This window comes from Melopsittacus undulatus, chromosome Z, assembly GCF_012275295.1.
Source record: "Melopsittacus undulatus isolate bMelUnd1 chromosome Z, bMelUnd1.mat.Z, whole genome shotgun sequence".
Lineage (NCBI taxonomy): Eukaryota > Metazoa > Chordata > Aves > Psittaciformes > Psittaculidae > Melopsittacus > Melopsittacus undulatus.
In genome coordinates, this window is record NC_047557.1 from 19433861 (window position 1) to 19450960 (window position 17100).

General features: G+C 36.3%; 1 protein-coding gene across 2 annotated transcripts in view; it reads left to right on the forward strand.

Annotated features, from left to right (window-relative positions):
• Positions 1 to 17100, forward strand: part of MAP3K1 (mitogen-activated protein kinase kinase kinase 1) — a 57404-nt gene that overhangs the window by 32584 nt on the left and 7720 nt on the right. For both annotated transcript variants that reach the window (XM_005151943.3, XM_034072793.1), the window contains exons 2-15: positions 1121 to 1271; positions 3658 to 3852; positions 5599 to 5799; positions 6741 to 6857; positions 7386 to 7534; positions 9894 to 10015; positions 10760 to 10841; positions 10968 to 11145; positions 11915 to 12205; positions 12635 to 12756; positions 13773 to 13864; positions 14110 to 14299; positions 14609 to 15884; positions 16803 to 16955. In XM_005151943.3, the coding sequence (XP_005152000.2) occupies positions 1121 to 1271; positions 3658 to 3852; positions 5599 to 5799; positions 6741 to 6857; positions 7386 to 7534; positions 9894 to 10015; positions 10760 to 10841; positions 10968 to 11145; positions 11915 to 12205; positions 12635 to 12756; positions 13773 to 13864; positions 14110 to 14299; positions 14609 to 15884; positions 16803 to 16955 (3319 nt within the window). The remainder of the gene's footprint in view (positions 1 to 1120; positions 1272 to 3657; positions 3853 to 5598; positions 5800 to 6740; positions 6858 to 7385; positions 7535 to 9893; positions 10016 to 10759; positions 10842 to 10967; positions 11146 to 11914; positions 12206 to 12634; positions 12757 to 13772; positions 13865 to 14109; positions 14300 to 14608; positions 15885 to 16802; positions 16956 to 17100) is intronic.

Here is a 17100-nt window from a genome sequence, read left to right on the forward strand (position 1 = left end):
ATTGTAATTTCAACATCTTATTGTGGTGTTACAGGGAGTATGCTGTAGGTCATCATAGCATACATAAATGTAGTTTTAACTGCATAGCTGAATGTTGTAGAAGCTAAAGGCTACATGCATGAAACCAGCAGTTGAAACTAGTATATAGCCTTATCTTCTCCCACTTTGAGTTGTGATTTGATTTTTTTCAGATAAAATTCCATTTTGAGACTTGGCTTAATCAAGTTTGCTTACTTTTAAAGACAACTAACTTCAAGAAGATGGGTGGGGATCATGTGCTGCTGCTTAAGAATGTGGTTTTCTTGTGATTTAGCAGATAGCTCAACAGAATCAGGAAATCTTCCAGACTGTTCGTATTTTTCAGTGTCTGAGAGTGTTTTTTGCTTTTTTGTTGTTGCCAGCAATCACAATGAACTACTTTGCTGTAGGTCAAAAAGCACAAGCCTAAATGGATTACACTTTCATTTTACAGATATGAACTTGCTGTGAATTCTACTGTAATTATATCTGTGTTGAAGAGCTTTTGAGTCATCAGTCACTTGGAAAGCAGCTCTCAAGGCCAATAGCCATGAGTTTGAACGTACTTACAGTGTATTAGTTTTAAAGTCCTATTTTAAGGAAAAGTTCATGTATAGGAAGAGGTGCTGTATACATAGTTTCACACTTGTGCACCATATGAAGGCAGAAAATTCTCACCACTGGTTTACACTCATTTTGTAAACTGTTTTAAGGCAGAGACTGCAAGCTTTGAATTGCCAAGGGGGGTACATGAACAATCACAGCACTCATGAAACCTTTGGTGAATTGCATGACATGTAGGGTTATTATTGTATTGGTTTAGTGTTTGCCAAGACCTTCAATTTTACTGAGTGTCCAAACAGAACATGCTTTTTAATGGAATAGCCCTCCAAACAGGTATGCTGCAAATGGCAGACTAGCAAATTATTCTTGAAAGGCTTGCTGCAGTTGGTTGGAAGTAATGTTTTAGCAGCTGCATTGTAAAGAGAGGGAAAACAGGATGGTACAAAGTTTAGGAATGTTGTGGTGGTGTACTTTAACTAAAATTAATTGTGTGTATGACTTTTGGTTTTTTTTGTTTTTTTTTTCTTCTTTGCTGTAGTCGTGACATGGAGAATAAAGAAACCCTCAGGGGGCTGCAAAAGATGGATGACCGCCCAGAAGAGCGCATGATCAGGGAGAAACTCAAGGCAACGTGTATGCCAGCCTGGAAGCATGAATGGCTGGAAAGAAGAAGCAGGAGAGGCCCTGTGGTAGGTGGCACTTATGAAATGGGAGTATCTGTAACAGCTATTACAAATTAAAATCCTTTAAATTCCTTTCTATTAGAAATCTTGTTTTCTTAACAATTTGCATACTCATAATTATGGTCCTCCTGTTCACTTTTTTTAAGTGATTTAACAGGAAACTGTGGCTGACTTTCTGAAATGTATGCATTTCTTAAGCTGTATTTTTTAGGGAAAAGGCATAAAGCTATGCAGCTGACTTGTATAGCATAAAATCCTGGGACAACACTGCCCTCTAATGTCTGTAACAATAGCAGCTCCTGTTCATTAGGTTAAAACTTATGTGCAAAAAACTGCACTATGGTGTTTCATACTCCCTTGATACTTACAGGATTCGTGACTTCAGTTTTCCTTAATTGGAAAGTGTTAATCTTCTGTGTATTGAAACCGAAATATGTGGAATTTTTTGCTAGAAGGAAAACCAAACTGCATTCTTACTAGAACCAGACAAAACCAAACTTGTGTAACAATCTCAGACAAGTCTCAGCTCTGCTAAACTTTGGCTGCCAGAATATTCAGATAGGCTTTTGGGTAATGCTCTTGAATGGATGGCTAAGAAGTGATGTTAAGAATTGCAGGTAGATCAGATACAAAACTTATTGACAGAGTAACAATTCTATTTAATATAATGCTCACTAATTAATAGCCATTAGTTACCTATAGGTGCAGTTGCATTGATTCATTGATTCCCGTGTACTGCTTGATGGCAGTGCTAATTGAAAATAATCTGATTCAGTAAAAAAGTGTTTGGGACAGCTTTTCTAGGACAGAAATAAGAGAGTTCTGTGGTTAACTTTTTGTCATTAGAGAGTACTTTGAAAATACTTAGTGCACAAAAATAACAATACCTCAAAGGGTCAAAAAACAGTTCTTTAATAATTTTTAAATGCATCTTGGTTACTGCATAACTTGAAGTTTTTGCCTTGCTCAGGCCACTTCCCTTGAGGTTTCTGGTATAACTTGTCCATAGGCACATGAATCTGCATTCTGACCTTGCAGGAAAGCAAAAGCATTACAGTACTTAGTAGGACTTAAAAAAAAAAAACCAACCAACAAACAAAAGGCCACCCTGCGTTTTATACTTCTCTTTTGTCCTGTTCACTTTCATAATCAGATGCCAGTCTGTTTAAAAACAGTATGATGCCTTTTTAAAGTAAAATGAGCATTTCTTGGCTCAAGACTATAAAAGTGGGTTTTTCTACTCTTTGGCAGTGCCTAACTACTACATCACAACCTCCTCATTGTCCTCTTCTCTGTTGCCTGCTGAAACTGAAGTGCATTTCTGGATAGTGGAATAGCTTCAGTTCAATGAGTTAAATGCTTCAGTTTAAAATAGCATTTGACCTTGTGGATGCAGTCCAAATCATCAGGTAGAAAGGCACTGAGTCTGCACATGTCTTTCTGCTTGTACCCCAGGCAGAGAAAGCCCCTTCCATTTTTTCCCTAAAACAGAGATCTCTGGAACTTTCTAGGAGAGGTCTGCTCTTAACCTGAAGTGTAACCTGGAGCTTCCTTCCAGCTTTGAATCAAGCCTCTTAAGACATGGAAACATTTAGAACTAAAATTGAATTACCCTCTGTAACTGCTTTTGATTCCGGAGCCTTATGCATTGTGTGCGCCTGAGAGGCAGACAGATGAAAGTTGTCTTGAAATACTCCACACATCACTGTCAAAGTGCAGTGTTAGTACAACAAAGCGCTTTATTGGGAGTGTATGTACTCTGCTTGAGTACATGTGTCCATTCTTGTAATGCAGCATTGTGCACAATTATTAGCTCAGATACCAGCTGTAGCATAGCTTTTCTACTTCTATGGCAGGCAGAAAACCCAGGTGTGCTTCTTATAGGGCAGAGTACACCTTAATTCTGCTTCATTGTCTCCAGGTTTAAAGCAATTTTTATTTTGCAACAAGTGTGTTGCAAAAATAGCAACCCTAGTATTTCTCAAGTGATACTGTATAAAACAGATGGATCCAATGTTTTGGCTCTTAATAAGCAGACAATGCCTGTAGAAAAGTCTTTTGGCTCCACCTATAAAATGGGTGGACTGTTGTTCTTTGAGATGTCATGAATGACAATTATGGAAGTACTTTGAGAATCAAATCGGTTGTGGCTACAACTAATATGAACAGCACAAATGGACAGAAAAAAACTTATTCTCACTTTTTTGTTGCATATAGATTAAAAGATAACCCGTATTAGATGTTGATATTAGAATCTATGAAATATGCAGACTTCAGATGTCTGGATAATGTGTTAATTACATAATGCTAGCAAAACAACTTTTAATTAATTTGTTTTGCTGTAGTGTAAAATGATCAATTTGTAAATCTAACATGTTTTAATTTCTGCAAGGTGGTGAAACCTATCCCTGGTAAAGGAGATGGATCAGACATGAATAAACTCTCTTTAGAACCTCAAGCTGAAGGACCTTCACCTACACAGAAAGGAAGACGTAGTCCTTCCCCCAGTAGCTCCTCTTCATCTTCATCTAGAACGGTTAAATCTGAATCACCTGGTGTTAGAAGAAAAAGGGTATCTCCAGTGCCTGTAAGTAGCAAGCTGTGATGTAATTTTCACTTTGCCTGTATTCTGCAATTCTTTGCTGATAGAGGCAATTAATCCTCCTTGTGCTGATATAAAGGGGTTATGACAGGGTATCACTTGAGTGAGATACGTAGAGCATATCTGATGTTACATTTCTCATGTATGCAATTTTAGTCTCTAAAGTGTGGGTTTTCTGTTGCTTCAGTCCTGCTTTAAATTTTTATTTGTAGGAAATAAAAAATATGGATACGTAGTCATGAAAACGTGTATTTTCTCTTAACTTGATTTGCATAAGGATGTGCTAATACTTAGGGGTTTTTCCTGCAGTTTTGCATGTCAGTTCTCCAGGCCGGTGTATTCCATGGGGGACAGCATTATTGACTGTATTAAGATTCCTGCAGAAAAATGTTACTGGCATGCTATTTGTGATCCTCTATTCCAGAACTGATCTTTATGTACAGGTTAGATAAGATTTAGAATATATGCTTTGTTAGTAGACTAAACTCTGTTACAGCATTTGGGAAGATCTGGAATAGAATGTCTTGAGCAATAGTAATTGACTTCATTAAAGAAGATCAAGAATATAATGTTTTGAGTGACAGTATTTAATGGATTTCCTTGTTATAAAAATGCTCACCCACAATTAAGCTTCAGTTGACTTGTCTAAAACTTCACAGTATAATTAGAGCAAGAATACAGTCTAATTGCTTTTATTGTCCTATTGCTCTAAACAAGGTTTCAAAAACAAAATCTGTACTGCCATTCCACATTCCTCTGAACTTGGAATGAATATCACACGTTACAGTGCTGCAGCACAGCTCCTTTCCTCTTGACAAGAGAAATTGAAGGGGGGGGTGGGGGGATGGACAACAACCAGAAAAACCCCAGAAAATGCAAAAACCTGTTTAATTTAGTCTTTGATCCATATTTACTTGATTGTTTTCCTTTATTTTACCTTAACCTTTCACGTGGAAAACCTAGAAATCTAGACTGTCTCTTACTTGACTGATGGACAGTAAGTTTATTATAACCTGTATTGTAACATAAAATTCAACATGGATGTAAATCAAAGCAGAAGAGCTGAAGTTCGACAAAGTCATTAATGCATATTAAGGCATTAGAAAAGTGAAGAATTTAAATGAAAAAAAGTTCAAAAATGTTTAGGCCACTGAGTTCTTGATCATGGGCAAATGAAACACAAAAACCATCCTGAGCTGAAAGTTGCTTTAATTGTGCAAAGGAGAGGAAGCTGTGTCCTTTTTCCTTTTCTTTGGAATTTCTTTTGTTCTTCATTGACTGTATGTTCCCTTTTGTAAACTGCAGTCATAGGATTTCCTCATTTCTGAAATGTGTTAGCATTATAACCTTATATTACAATTTCCTCTATTAAGTCACAAGTCTATGATTATCTTCTGATTGAATTATACTTGATAATTCCATAGTAACATTGTAAGGCAACCAATGAAGACTTGAGAAGCAATTTAAAAGACTTCTGTAATAATGGCAACATTTCAGTTGCCAAAAGCTTCAGTTTTCCTTCTGCCATCAGATTCTGGGCATGGAGGAAAAGTAATCCTTTTATTGTTATACAGTCTAAGCAGGTTTTAGTAGTTTCAAGGACTATTATCTGCTACTTGGAGGAAAAAAAAAAACCAAAAAAAAACCAAAACAAAATATGCCCCACCAAATCAGCACCTAATTAAACTTGCTGTGATCCTGGAAATGCTTATGATGGTATTGCTTATTTAGTTTCAGAGTGGACGAATAACACCACCTCGACGAGCCCCATCTCCAGATGGCTTCTCTCCATACAGCCCTGAGGAAACAAATCGTCGTGTCAACAAAGTTATGAGAGCCAGGCTGTACTTGCTGCAGCAGATAGGACCCAACTCTTTCTTAATTGGAGGAGACAGCCCTGACAACAAATATAGAGTGTTTATTGGGCCTCAGGTAGAGAACATCTTTGTGTTGTCTGTAGCTTTTATTAATTTAGGCTTTATTTATTTATTTATTTAATCTCGGAAAGCTGTTCAAAACCAATTTAGGTCAAGTTAGTTGCCAACCATAATAATTGCTATGTAAAGTAATGTTTAAAAGTTGTAATCTGTGCTCGTGTGATGTAATGATCAGCTTGTGTTTTGTCAAATACCTAGCAAGTATATTAATTGGTTTTGTCTAAAGTCTGTCTTTTAAAGAAAGACTCCAGTCTTTTTCTCCTTCCTAGAAATGGCTCCAAATTATGTCTTAAATACTTTGGTAAGAATTTGCCACTTCATTTTCCTAGTTTCTCACTCTGAAACACTTCATCCCATCTGTTCATGGGATATATATAAATGACAAGCACATAACATCATTCCTTTAATATTATGATAACTTTGTTAATATACCCAAAGTGAGGTCCTTTTTGTAGACTTTAATAGTACTAATTTGATGCTGCATTAAGGAATATTTAGGGTTTTGAGTAAGTAGAAGCATCTCATTTAAGTTTGATTACTGGCATGTTATGGAGATATAGAGATTATATGCATAAATTCCTTCCAGGAGGAAGTATAGCAAGAACTTCAGTCAGTGTTTAAAAAAAAAAAAAGTTGGTAAAAAAAGAAAGTCAGTTGAAAACAGATGTTGTAATTTTCTGCTTTTCAGTGTATATTCCCAAATAATGCTTTAGGAAATATTGTAGGCTGTGTAAGCCTTTTATGCCTATATGTGAAATATATTAACTTTTTTATTATTGACTTTACATTTATTATTAACTTTATATGTTTACTTTTTTTTTTTTTTAGGTTTTAAGGGCTGGGGGGCAGTATACATTCTATGATGCATTTGAATGTGTGAAATTATCTATGTAATTATCAACTCAGTAGAGCCTTAACATATACTTTTCTTTGCAGACTTGTAGCTGTGGCCGTGGGACGTTTTGTATTCATTTGCTGTTTGTTATGCTGCGGGTGTTCCAGCTTGAACCTTCAGACCCAATGCTCTGGAGAAAGACACTGAAAAACTTTGAGGTAATTGATTTCTAACAGATCTAATAGTAGAACTAAAATAAACTCTCTAGGTAAAAGTCTTTAGGACAGTATTGTGAAAATGATGAAAACCATTGCTTTGAAAAGCAACAAGAATATATGTTTTTAATTGTATCTTTAATTCAGTCTCAAGAAAATAAGAGACATAACTAAGAGGAACAGTGGAGAGCTGTAGTTTAGTGAGCGGTGAGCAATTCAAATTCTGGATTATCTGCTCAAGTTTGTATACCTGTCTAACCAATTAGCTGAAAAGTAAACAGAATGAGGATCTTCAGAAGTAATATACTTAAAGCTCTTGTTTAGTACGCAAATAAGTTTTTTCTTGTAAAGTGTCTTCTTTGATCTGTTTATTAGACTCGTGAAATTCTTGCTGCTGCTACTAGTGCTAATGCATTATTGTGAAGGTGAATAGAACTCTTTGTAGCAGTAGTTAAACTTTGGTAATGTTACCTTTAATTACAGGCTATTCATAGCATAAATGCGACTGTTGCTGTCTCTTTCTGATGTTAGGTTGAGAGTTTGTTCCAGAAATATCACAGTAGGCGTAGCTCCAGGATCAAAGCTCCATCTCGTAACACCATCCAGAAGTTTGTCTCACGCATGTCAAATTCTCATACATTGTCATCATCTAGTACTTCTACATCTAGTTCAGAAAACAGGTTAGTATTTTTCTAAAGGTATTAAAAGCTTTATTCTGTAATTTTCTTTGAATTTTGGAGGTTTAGAGTCACCTGCATTCTTTTCTGTTGAAAGCTGTTTTCATTTCAAGCCATGTTAAGTCTCTGTATTTGCAAACAATTGAGACAAGCATGCATTAGTCACTGTGGGACCAAGTGCGCATATTTGCTTTAATGTTAGGTAGAGTTGTAGAAAGTTTTTAGTTTTGTTTTTGGTGTGTTTTTTTTTTTTTTTTTTGGACCTTTAATGAATTTGGAAAACAAACTTCTGAAATGTAAGTGCATGTGTTAACTTTGGAAACCTACTTGTGTGCATTTGTTCAAATACAGCACTTGTGCAAATGTTGACAAATGAAGAAACAGGATTTTTCTTTTTCTCTTACCCCACTTTGGAGAATGCTTGTATCTATGATAGTATGCTGCAAGAATTTTGGGCAAATGCACTCTGTTTGTGTAAACATATATAAAATACAGGTTCACTTACATTTTTATATATGTATATATAAAAAAAACCCTCAACACCTAAAATAGGCGATTACATTATTTTGAGAGCTGTTAATCTACTATTTTTTTAAAGTTTATACAGTATTAAGCAGTACCTTAATTATCAATGTTAAGTGAAGTTAGTTCTTCAATTATTTTTCCCCTGACTACTTCTACTTGAGTGCTTTTGCATGTTCTTTTCCTTGATTTTGGAAATATAATGGTTAATTTTTAAACAAGTGATTTATGCATTCATTACTGGGTGAACTAAACAACCTCTGGAGTGGTCAAACTATAGAAGATAACCTAAATTATGTCTGAGTAAAGTGAAACATAATTTAAGGAGTACTTTGATTTTATGATAATAAGCTTATAGTTAGATTAATATATTTGGACAGGCTTATAAACCTGATACACAGATTGAGAACTTCATTTCCTATCATCTTTCATTTATTTTTCCAGCTTGCCAAATTGTGTCAGTGTAAATAAATTGCATAAACAAAGCAGTTAAATACATAGTTTTCTCTGGAACTCCTTATCTGTCAAGCCAGTTCCTTTAATGTAGATGCCTTGTATAGGAACTTTTTTTTATTTTATTTTATAGAATTGGCTTCATTGGACTGTGAACTTCATTGCAATAGTTCTCATTTTTACAGGATGAAAGATTTTTCAGCTGTTTCACAGTACAGCTGATATTAGTTCCTAGCATTACTGGTTCCATGAGATAAGTTACTGTTTTGTGCAAGTCTAATCTTGCATGATGTAAGTATGTGAGCATCAGATTCATTTGAGATAAAAGTTTACTTTGTTCTTATAATTACTGTGACTTGCAATTATCTTCGGTTTATAGCTAATTATTCAAAAACAAGTTTTAATTTAATTCTTGTCTTTCTATACCTGCTGTGGAAATGAGTTTGTAAGATTATTTTTATGGATTTTTCAAGGAAAAAAGCGTCAATCATTTTCAAGGAAGTAGGAGTAAATGTACGTGTATAGAAATTATGCATGAACAAATGAATTTAAAAAAACGTCGAGTATGGGGTTCCAGCAGACTTTTGGACACTCACTATAACTATAACTTTAATTTTTGCTATGAATAGTAAGCTTTGTATATTTAAACAATATTACAGAAGTTTAAAATCTGTGTTTTTCACTGTGTTATTTAAGTTCAGAATAATTTTTCTGACTAAGTCTTTTGTGATATGTATTTAAAAATTAAGGTGAAGATGAAGTGGAAGCAACTGTAAAATAGGAATTTTTTTTTTTTAAATCTACATGTGATGTGTGTTCACATGAATCTGTTGCATCTGTTTCTGCTAGTGTCAGAGAATTATTGAGTGGCTGTTCTGCTAATTTTTTGTGTACTAAGTAAGTTTGTTAGATAGTATTTGCAGTTTCCTGTAATGGGCTAAAAACTGCCTTGTGACTCAATACTGTGAAAGGATTGTGATGGAAAACAAATGTGGGTAGCTTTCAAAATAGAAAACAATCAAGTTTTTTTTCAAAACCAGATGAAGAGTAGAAAAGTAAAGGTCAGTTTGTTTTAAGTAGAAACCTTAGAGGAAAAAAGTGCCTAGCACTGGGCCTTTCAATCTGATCAGTATCTGACCTAGTTTGAAGAGATGTCATGGGTTTTGTGACTTTCTCTTTCATTTGAACAAAGTGTTGTCTGTACTCGGTGCTTCTAAAGTTTGATGGCTTAATTATTCAGATCAAGGTTCAGCAGTACGATTTGTGAATAACTGTAGTTATTCATAAGTGACTTTTACAAAGCTGGAAGTTGTATTTTTTTCACTGTTACAGGCTGCTCTGAATTCTGATATGCCACTTTTACAATCACAAATATCTATTTTTGTAGCATGAAGGATGAAGAAGAACAGATGTGCCCCATTTGTTTGTTAGGCATGCTGGATGAAGAAAGCCTAACTGTGTGTGAAGATGGCTGCAGGAACAAATTACACCACCACTGCATGTCAATATGTACGTTGTCATCTTTGTCTTGTTAAGTTCTGGTGACTCTAAATATGCAAAAGTTTTACAACTTAGTGTGTTTTCATTGTTTCTTTGTTTAAGAGTCAAAAAAACAAAAACCCAAACCTGCTCATAAGTGATGACTGGTAGCTCTATGTGAGAGTTTGGTATCATTCAGGTACTGTTGATATTCCTTACTTAATCAGCTATTCACAAATAAAATTTGTAATTTGATGCTTTGAGAAAGAAGTTAACTGCAGGGCTGGAGGTTTGAGCCTCTTTCGCCTGAGTGAAAGACTATGTCCAGTTTGAGCAATTTTAGGAACAGATTTTTAGCCCCCTGTGTCTTGTCATTAGAATGCATGAAATTCATCTACTATCAGCTAGGATTATATAGTGAATTATGAAGTATGCTTACATACTACATTAAGTATATGAATACTTACATTTTGCTTTAACAAAAAAAAATCCATCTCCTGTATTTTAATACTTCTGAAAAAGTTGCCTATGTCTGAGGTTCAAAATGCATTTCAGCTCATAACTTTAAAAGTTAATTGTAGTGATAAACTGAAGCATTCCTGCATGCAAAAAAGTGTAAATGCCCGTATTTATCAGGCTGCTGCAAGTGTCTCAGATCAGAAGTGTCTATGCTGAAACTAACATTCTTCAGTAAAACTTTAAACCAGAAGATGGCGTTACTGTCTGTATACCCTGTAGAACAGAAGTATGCATTATCCTGTTGCTGTGTTTCAGGGGCAGAAGAATGCAGAAGAAACAGAGAGCCACTTATTTGTCCTCTTTGCAGATCTAAATGGAGATCTCATGATTTCTATAGGTAAGGATTTAATCTGTGTATAACAAACTGTTTCTGGATCCTTAGCTGATGTTCCAAAATATGCTGAAGTATTTAATTCAGTACATGTTTAATTCGTTAATCCACATCATTTGTTGCATTCTGTAGTCATGAATTGCCAAGCCCCGTGGATTCTTCTGTGCTCCGTATGGTTCAGCAACAAACTCAGCAGCAGTCTACAGCTGGATCACAGAGAAGAACCCAAGATAGCAGTTTTAACCTTACTCATTATGGAGTCCAGCAGATCCCTTCTGCCTATAAAGATTTAGCTGAGCCATGGATTCAGGTAATCTTACTTTATATAAGAAGCTTCAAATGTAAGAACTTATTTTTGACTGGTTTTGCCAGATTCATCATAGCAATTCAAAAATTTTATTCTGAATCCCATCAGCTTTATAATTGACTGGAAAGCATTATATTTAACATACATCAGAAGAGAAGGTTTTCCAGTCTTGTTTAACTGGAGTTTCAGTTTTGGACTTCATCCCAGGCCTCCTATGAAGGGTCCATGTAATAAAATGTAGTATTCTAATTTTGCCTGTGCAAGTGTCACATGATTACAAAGCTGGCATTTGTTGTTACTCAAGTTGTGCTACAAGAGCTGAATGGCATTTTAGTTAACATCATCTAGAGGTGGGCTCAGCAGAGCAGGGGGTCACACACTTAAAAGTGGGAGAACTTGTATTGCCTTTATTTCTGCTGTTATTTTTGTCCAGTGTAGATTCATTGTTAATATCTGTGTCTAGAAACAAGCTCCATAGTAGGTAATTAAAATTCAGAGTGAATGAAACCATGCAGTCATCCCCTTACTTCTCTTAAGAGAGTTTTTGAAGAACCAATAATATACTATTTATGATGTTTCTTTTCTGTCACAGAGTCTTTTTTTTAAGACACTGTACCTTCTTCCACATTTTTGTTGTCAGGCTTCTTGTTGTCAGGTGTTTGTTTGTTTTTCACCAGAAACATATCTTTGTTGTACTTCATTGCTCTTCTTGGGTACTTAAGTTGCAGTGTCACTCAGTTTAACTTCTGCAATGTCGCTTGTTCCTTGGCAGGTGTTTGGGATGGAGTTAGTTGGCTGTTTGTTTTCTCGGAACTGGAATATACGAGAGATGGCGCTTAGACGTCTTTCTCATGATGTTAGTGGTGCTCTATTACTGGCTAATGGTGAAAGCACAGGAAATTCTGGAAGTAACAATGGAAATAACACAAGTGCTGGAGCTCTGGGAGCAGCTAGTGGGTCATCTCAGACCAGTATCTCAGGAGATGTGGTGGTGGAATCCTGCTGCAGTGTGCTGTCCATGGTCTGTGCTGACCCTGTCTACAAAGTGTATGTTGCTGCTTTAGTAAGTACTTGTTTTCTTGTTGTATTCTAGTAATTTCAAAACCACTTAATTTTTGAAGGGGAGGGAAAGGGAGGCGATAGATGAAGTCAGGAATCCTAGTAATCATTGTTGGGCACCACTGATAACTTTTAACCATCATCTGAAATTGGGATGATCAAAATCCTCAGCAAGAGTGAAATGATGTAGCTCCACCGGCCAAATAAAAGGAAATGCTTACTACAGTGCTAACATTAACACTACTTGTATGACTAGGTTCTTTCCAGTCTCAAAAGATACGTGCCTGCTTCTAACAGTGGACATGTAGTAAGCTGTTTATCATTTGAATGTTTCACTGGTATTGTGAATGCAATTTATGTAAAACTATTTAAAACTCTTTAAAAATATGTAGCTGATTTAATTTCATGGGTATTGCTTTTTCCTTTCTCTTAGAAAACTCTGAGAGCCATGCTGGTGTATACTCCCTGTCATACTTTGGCAGAGAGGACTAAACTACAGCGACTTCTCAAGCCAGTTGTAGAGACAATATTAGTTAAATGTGCTGATGCCAACAGGTATGATGTCTTACGAGCTTTACATTCCTTTTGGATTGTTTCTGAAATGTCTCCAAGCTTCATTTATGCTATTTATGTGGAACTAGGAGACCATTTGTAGTTGGTGATAAAACATGTGAATCATAACTATAAATATATCATGTAAAAGTCTTATTGCTACCAGCAAACATTTGGCTTTAAAGATGCAGATTTTGCAGGTGCCTTACTGTACTTTTAGAAAACTTGCAGATCTTAGATGATACTTTCATAAGACCTTTTTCTCCCTTAAAGTAAAGGAAGATGCTAGGTGCAGTCAGGAATCATCCCCTCAATCTCAGATGATAATTGTTTTGGTTTAATGCACCCTTAAGCAGTCAGCGAGTACCCTTCAGCAAGTACCAATCGTGCAACAGCTTTTGCTGAAGTAGGAAACACACATCTGTGCCATGAAGTGTTAATGTAACACTTTATTTTTACAATGTGGTAGTAGGAGATAGCTGTTGTGAGTAAATGCCCTTGACATTTCTGGTTTGAGTAGGCCTTGTCTTCCTGTCCTTAGCTAAACAGTTTTATTTGCTGGACCAACCATTTCTTCTTTACATGTGCTGTAAAACAGATGCAGAAGTTCACCAGCTTGATTTTTGTTTAGGTTTGGTTCCTAAGCAGCATTTCTTCTGATTCTGTAGCTAGAGATGTTCAGGCAATAGTTTAGCAGCAGAATTTCTAAAGTTAAAGGAATAAGTGAAATCACACTGCTCCTGGATGCCTGTTTTTGCAAGAGGAAGAGGTCCTACTTGGTTTTTTTTTTGTTTGTTTATTAGTGGTAGACATTACACTTATGGAAGTATCCTTGTAAAAAATCCTACAACTATTGGTAGGTTACAGATGGGGGATTTTAGAAATTATTAGGAATAAAGTGATGTGAAATTCTTTTCTACACACAATTCTAAGGTAATGATTTTTGCAATATAATTATTAGACTGTATTTTCTCTGAAAGCTTCTACTAAGAGAGTACTTTTATTTTAATTTCTTATAGCCGAACAAGTCAACTTTCAGTCTCAACACTACTGGAGATGTGTAAAGGCCAAGCAGGCGAGCTGGCAGTTGGGAGAGAAATACTTAAATCTGGTAATAATAGCTTTTCATATATAAATGAACTATAATTATAAGCAAATATACTGAAGTGTTTTAAATTTAATACAGGATTTATTCAGTATCAGCATGACAAAGAGGACAGTATTTCTGCAGTTTGGGAGGGGAATAATTTGGGCACATAATGTGTATTTCCGTACAGTACAGTTCTGATATTTATTTAACTAAGATATTTGATTCTGAACATATCTAATCCTTAATTTACCAACTTTATTTTATAGGATCCATTGGTATTGGTGGTGTTGATTATGTCTTAACTTGTATTCTTGGAACCCAAACTGAATCTAGCAACTGGCAAGCGCTATTGGGGCGACTCTGTCTAATAGACAGACTTCTGTTGGAATTTCCTGGTGAATTTTATCCCCACATTGTCTGTGGAGATGTTCTGCAGGCTGATACCATAGTAGACAGGTACTTGCTTACACTATGTGATATTACTCTTTGTAGCTGAATGTGTTGTTAGTGACTTCTTAAAAAAAAATAGCTGTTCCAAGTCCTGTAAACAAATAGTATATGTTTATATGCAAAAGTGTCCATACTGTAGAGAGTATATGGTTGCCTTTTTTAAAAACTTCTGACCTGTGAATCAGTTTTGAAGCACCGGTGTAGCAATAAGTCTCCTTTCTGCTAAATAGCTAAATAAGTTCTCTTGAAATGGCTTTCTTGGCACTAATCAACTCAAGCATATCGGTTTATAAAACACCTCTTTTCTTTTTTTAGGTATAAGAAACTTCTCTCCCTCTTAACTTTCACCTTGCAGTCAATTGACAATTCCCACTCAATGGTTGGTAAACTATCACGGAGAGTATTTTTGAGTGCAGCAAGAATGGTGGCAAGAGTGCCCCATGTTTTTGTAAAGCTGTTAGAAATGTTGAGTGTGACAAGTTCCACTCATTATGCAAGGATGCGCCGACGTCTGATGGCAATAGCAGATGAAATGGAAATTGCAGAAGCCATCCAGCTAGGCATGGAAGACATGCACTCTGGGGAATGCCAACATGAAGACTTTTTGCAGCCACCTGTACCAGATAACTCTCCAGAAGCCACAGAAAGTAATACTCCTAACAATACTGTCCAGTTATCAGGGAAAAGTGGGAAAGGGTTAAGCGATAAAAAAATGAGCTCAAGTCCAGAGGATGTTTCTGAGATGCTGGCTGGCCTTGCTGTGGGACTTCCTGTTTCGTCAGCAACCACTGAGCAACCAAAGCCAGCCATTCAAACAAAAGGAAAAACCTCTAGTCAGTGTGTGAACTCCTCTCCCTCATCCAGTCATCCCCAGTCACTGTTCCCAGCACATTTGTCTCCTTCAAACCCATCTGTACCAGCTGGCACTGTAACAGATGTCTCTAAACTCAGAACTCCAGGATTTGTTCCCTGCAAAATCCCCTCACCTTCTCCTCAAACACAGCGGAAACTTTCTCTCCAGTTTCAAAGAAGCTATTGTGAAAACAAAGAGTCAGAGAAGCTCTCTCCAGTTTTTACCCAAGCCAGGCCATTGCCATCCAGTCACATACACAGGCCAAAGCCATCACGGCCCACTCCTGGTGATGTGAACAAGCAGGGAGAAAACTTAAAAAAGAGTATGACACTTGATCTGAATGATATTTCACAATGTGATGGCAATAGTAGTAGTAGCAGCGCAGTTATACCAAGTGAAGAGACGGTGTTTACACCAGTAGATGAAAAATGTCGTTTGGATGTTAATGCAGAGCTCAATTCCAGTATTGAGGACTTGCTTGAGGCCTCCATGCCAACAAGTGATGGCACAGTTACATTCAAGTCTGAAGTTGCAGTTCTTTCTCCTGAGCGGGCAGAAAATGACGACACTTACAAAGATGATGTAAGTCATAATCAGAAATGCAAAGAAAAGATGGAAGCTGAAGAGGAGGAAGCTTTAGCTATTGCTATGGCAATGTCAGCGTCTCAAGATGCTCTGCCAGTAATCCCTCAACTACAGGTCGAAAATGGTGAAGATATCATAATCATTCAGCAGGATGTAAGTATACACATGGGAATTTAGCATAAGTCATTATCGAGATTCACTGTATTTATAAAATAGGGCTGTTATATTTCTGAAGTTACACAAAACACGAAGGTGCTCAGTACCTTCTCCCAAGAGTTAAGATATAAACATGTTGCCAGTTGAGGGTGCTGACAGAATTCTTCCATGATATTAACAAGTTTAGAGAGGTTATTTGAAAGAGAAACATATATATATGCTTTTGTCATATAACAGCCTTTCAAAAGGCAGAAAAGGAACTGTAGAAATTGGGGAATCAGAAAATGAGAGCAAAGTTTTTAAGCAGAACTGTGCAAATCTTAATGCTAATCTACCTTGAAGGCAATTGTACAAAAGCAAACAAGTTTCTGAAAGAAAAGGTAGAGTTGGAAGAGATTTTGTTGTCAGTGCATCTTGAGAGAGAAGATGCAAGATCCTTTAGGAGTCAGAAAAAAACCGTACTTGTTTGTAAATGCACAAAAGCCTAAGAAATAAAAAGAAGTATTTTATTTGTGATCCTTTGAATGATTTAACAACATGTGAAGCATAAAATGGGGGAAGTAAGTAAAACAACATTATTTTGCTTCTGCTTACTATAGGGGCTAATGAAAACCTTAACTAGATGTGAGATCAGGAATGAAAAAGAAGTCTTGCTCCCAGTTGTGTCATTAAATCTTGCCTTTCTTCTTCAGATAGTAACATAGAGGCAGGTCTGTTCTTGCATACAGTAGAAGTATGTGGACTACAGAATACACTGGTGTTCCGATCTCAGCTAAAAGTATATAACCCGCAGAACACAGAACTGTAGGGGAGAGGCATAGGAGCTTGGATATTTCTCAGCTTTCCAAGATGTCTACATTTTAGGTGTCTACATTAGGTGCCTGCTGGTAAATTGATTTCAAATTTAATTTGCAGACACCAGAAACCCTGCCTGGACATACCAAAGCAAAGCACCATTACAGAGAAGATGCAGAATGGCTTAAAGGTCAGCAGATTGGTCTTGGAGCTTTCTCTTCCTGTTACCAAGCTCAAGACGTAGGAACAGGGACATTAATGGCTGTAAAACAGGTAAATATTTCAAATACTCCACCTTCTTGAATATATTGTGCTTGTTTTTTTTCAGTATTTCTTTTGATTAAATATAAAAGCTCTCTGCTCTCACAGACTTCTTGTATTCCTTGCTTCCTATGCTCCTGCTGTTTTCTCTCATAAC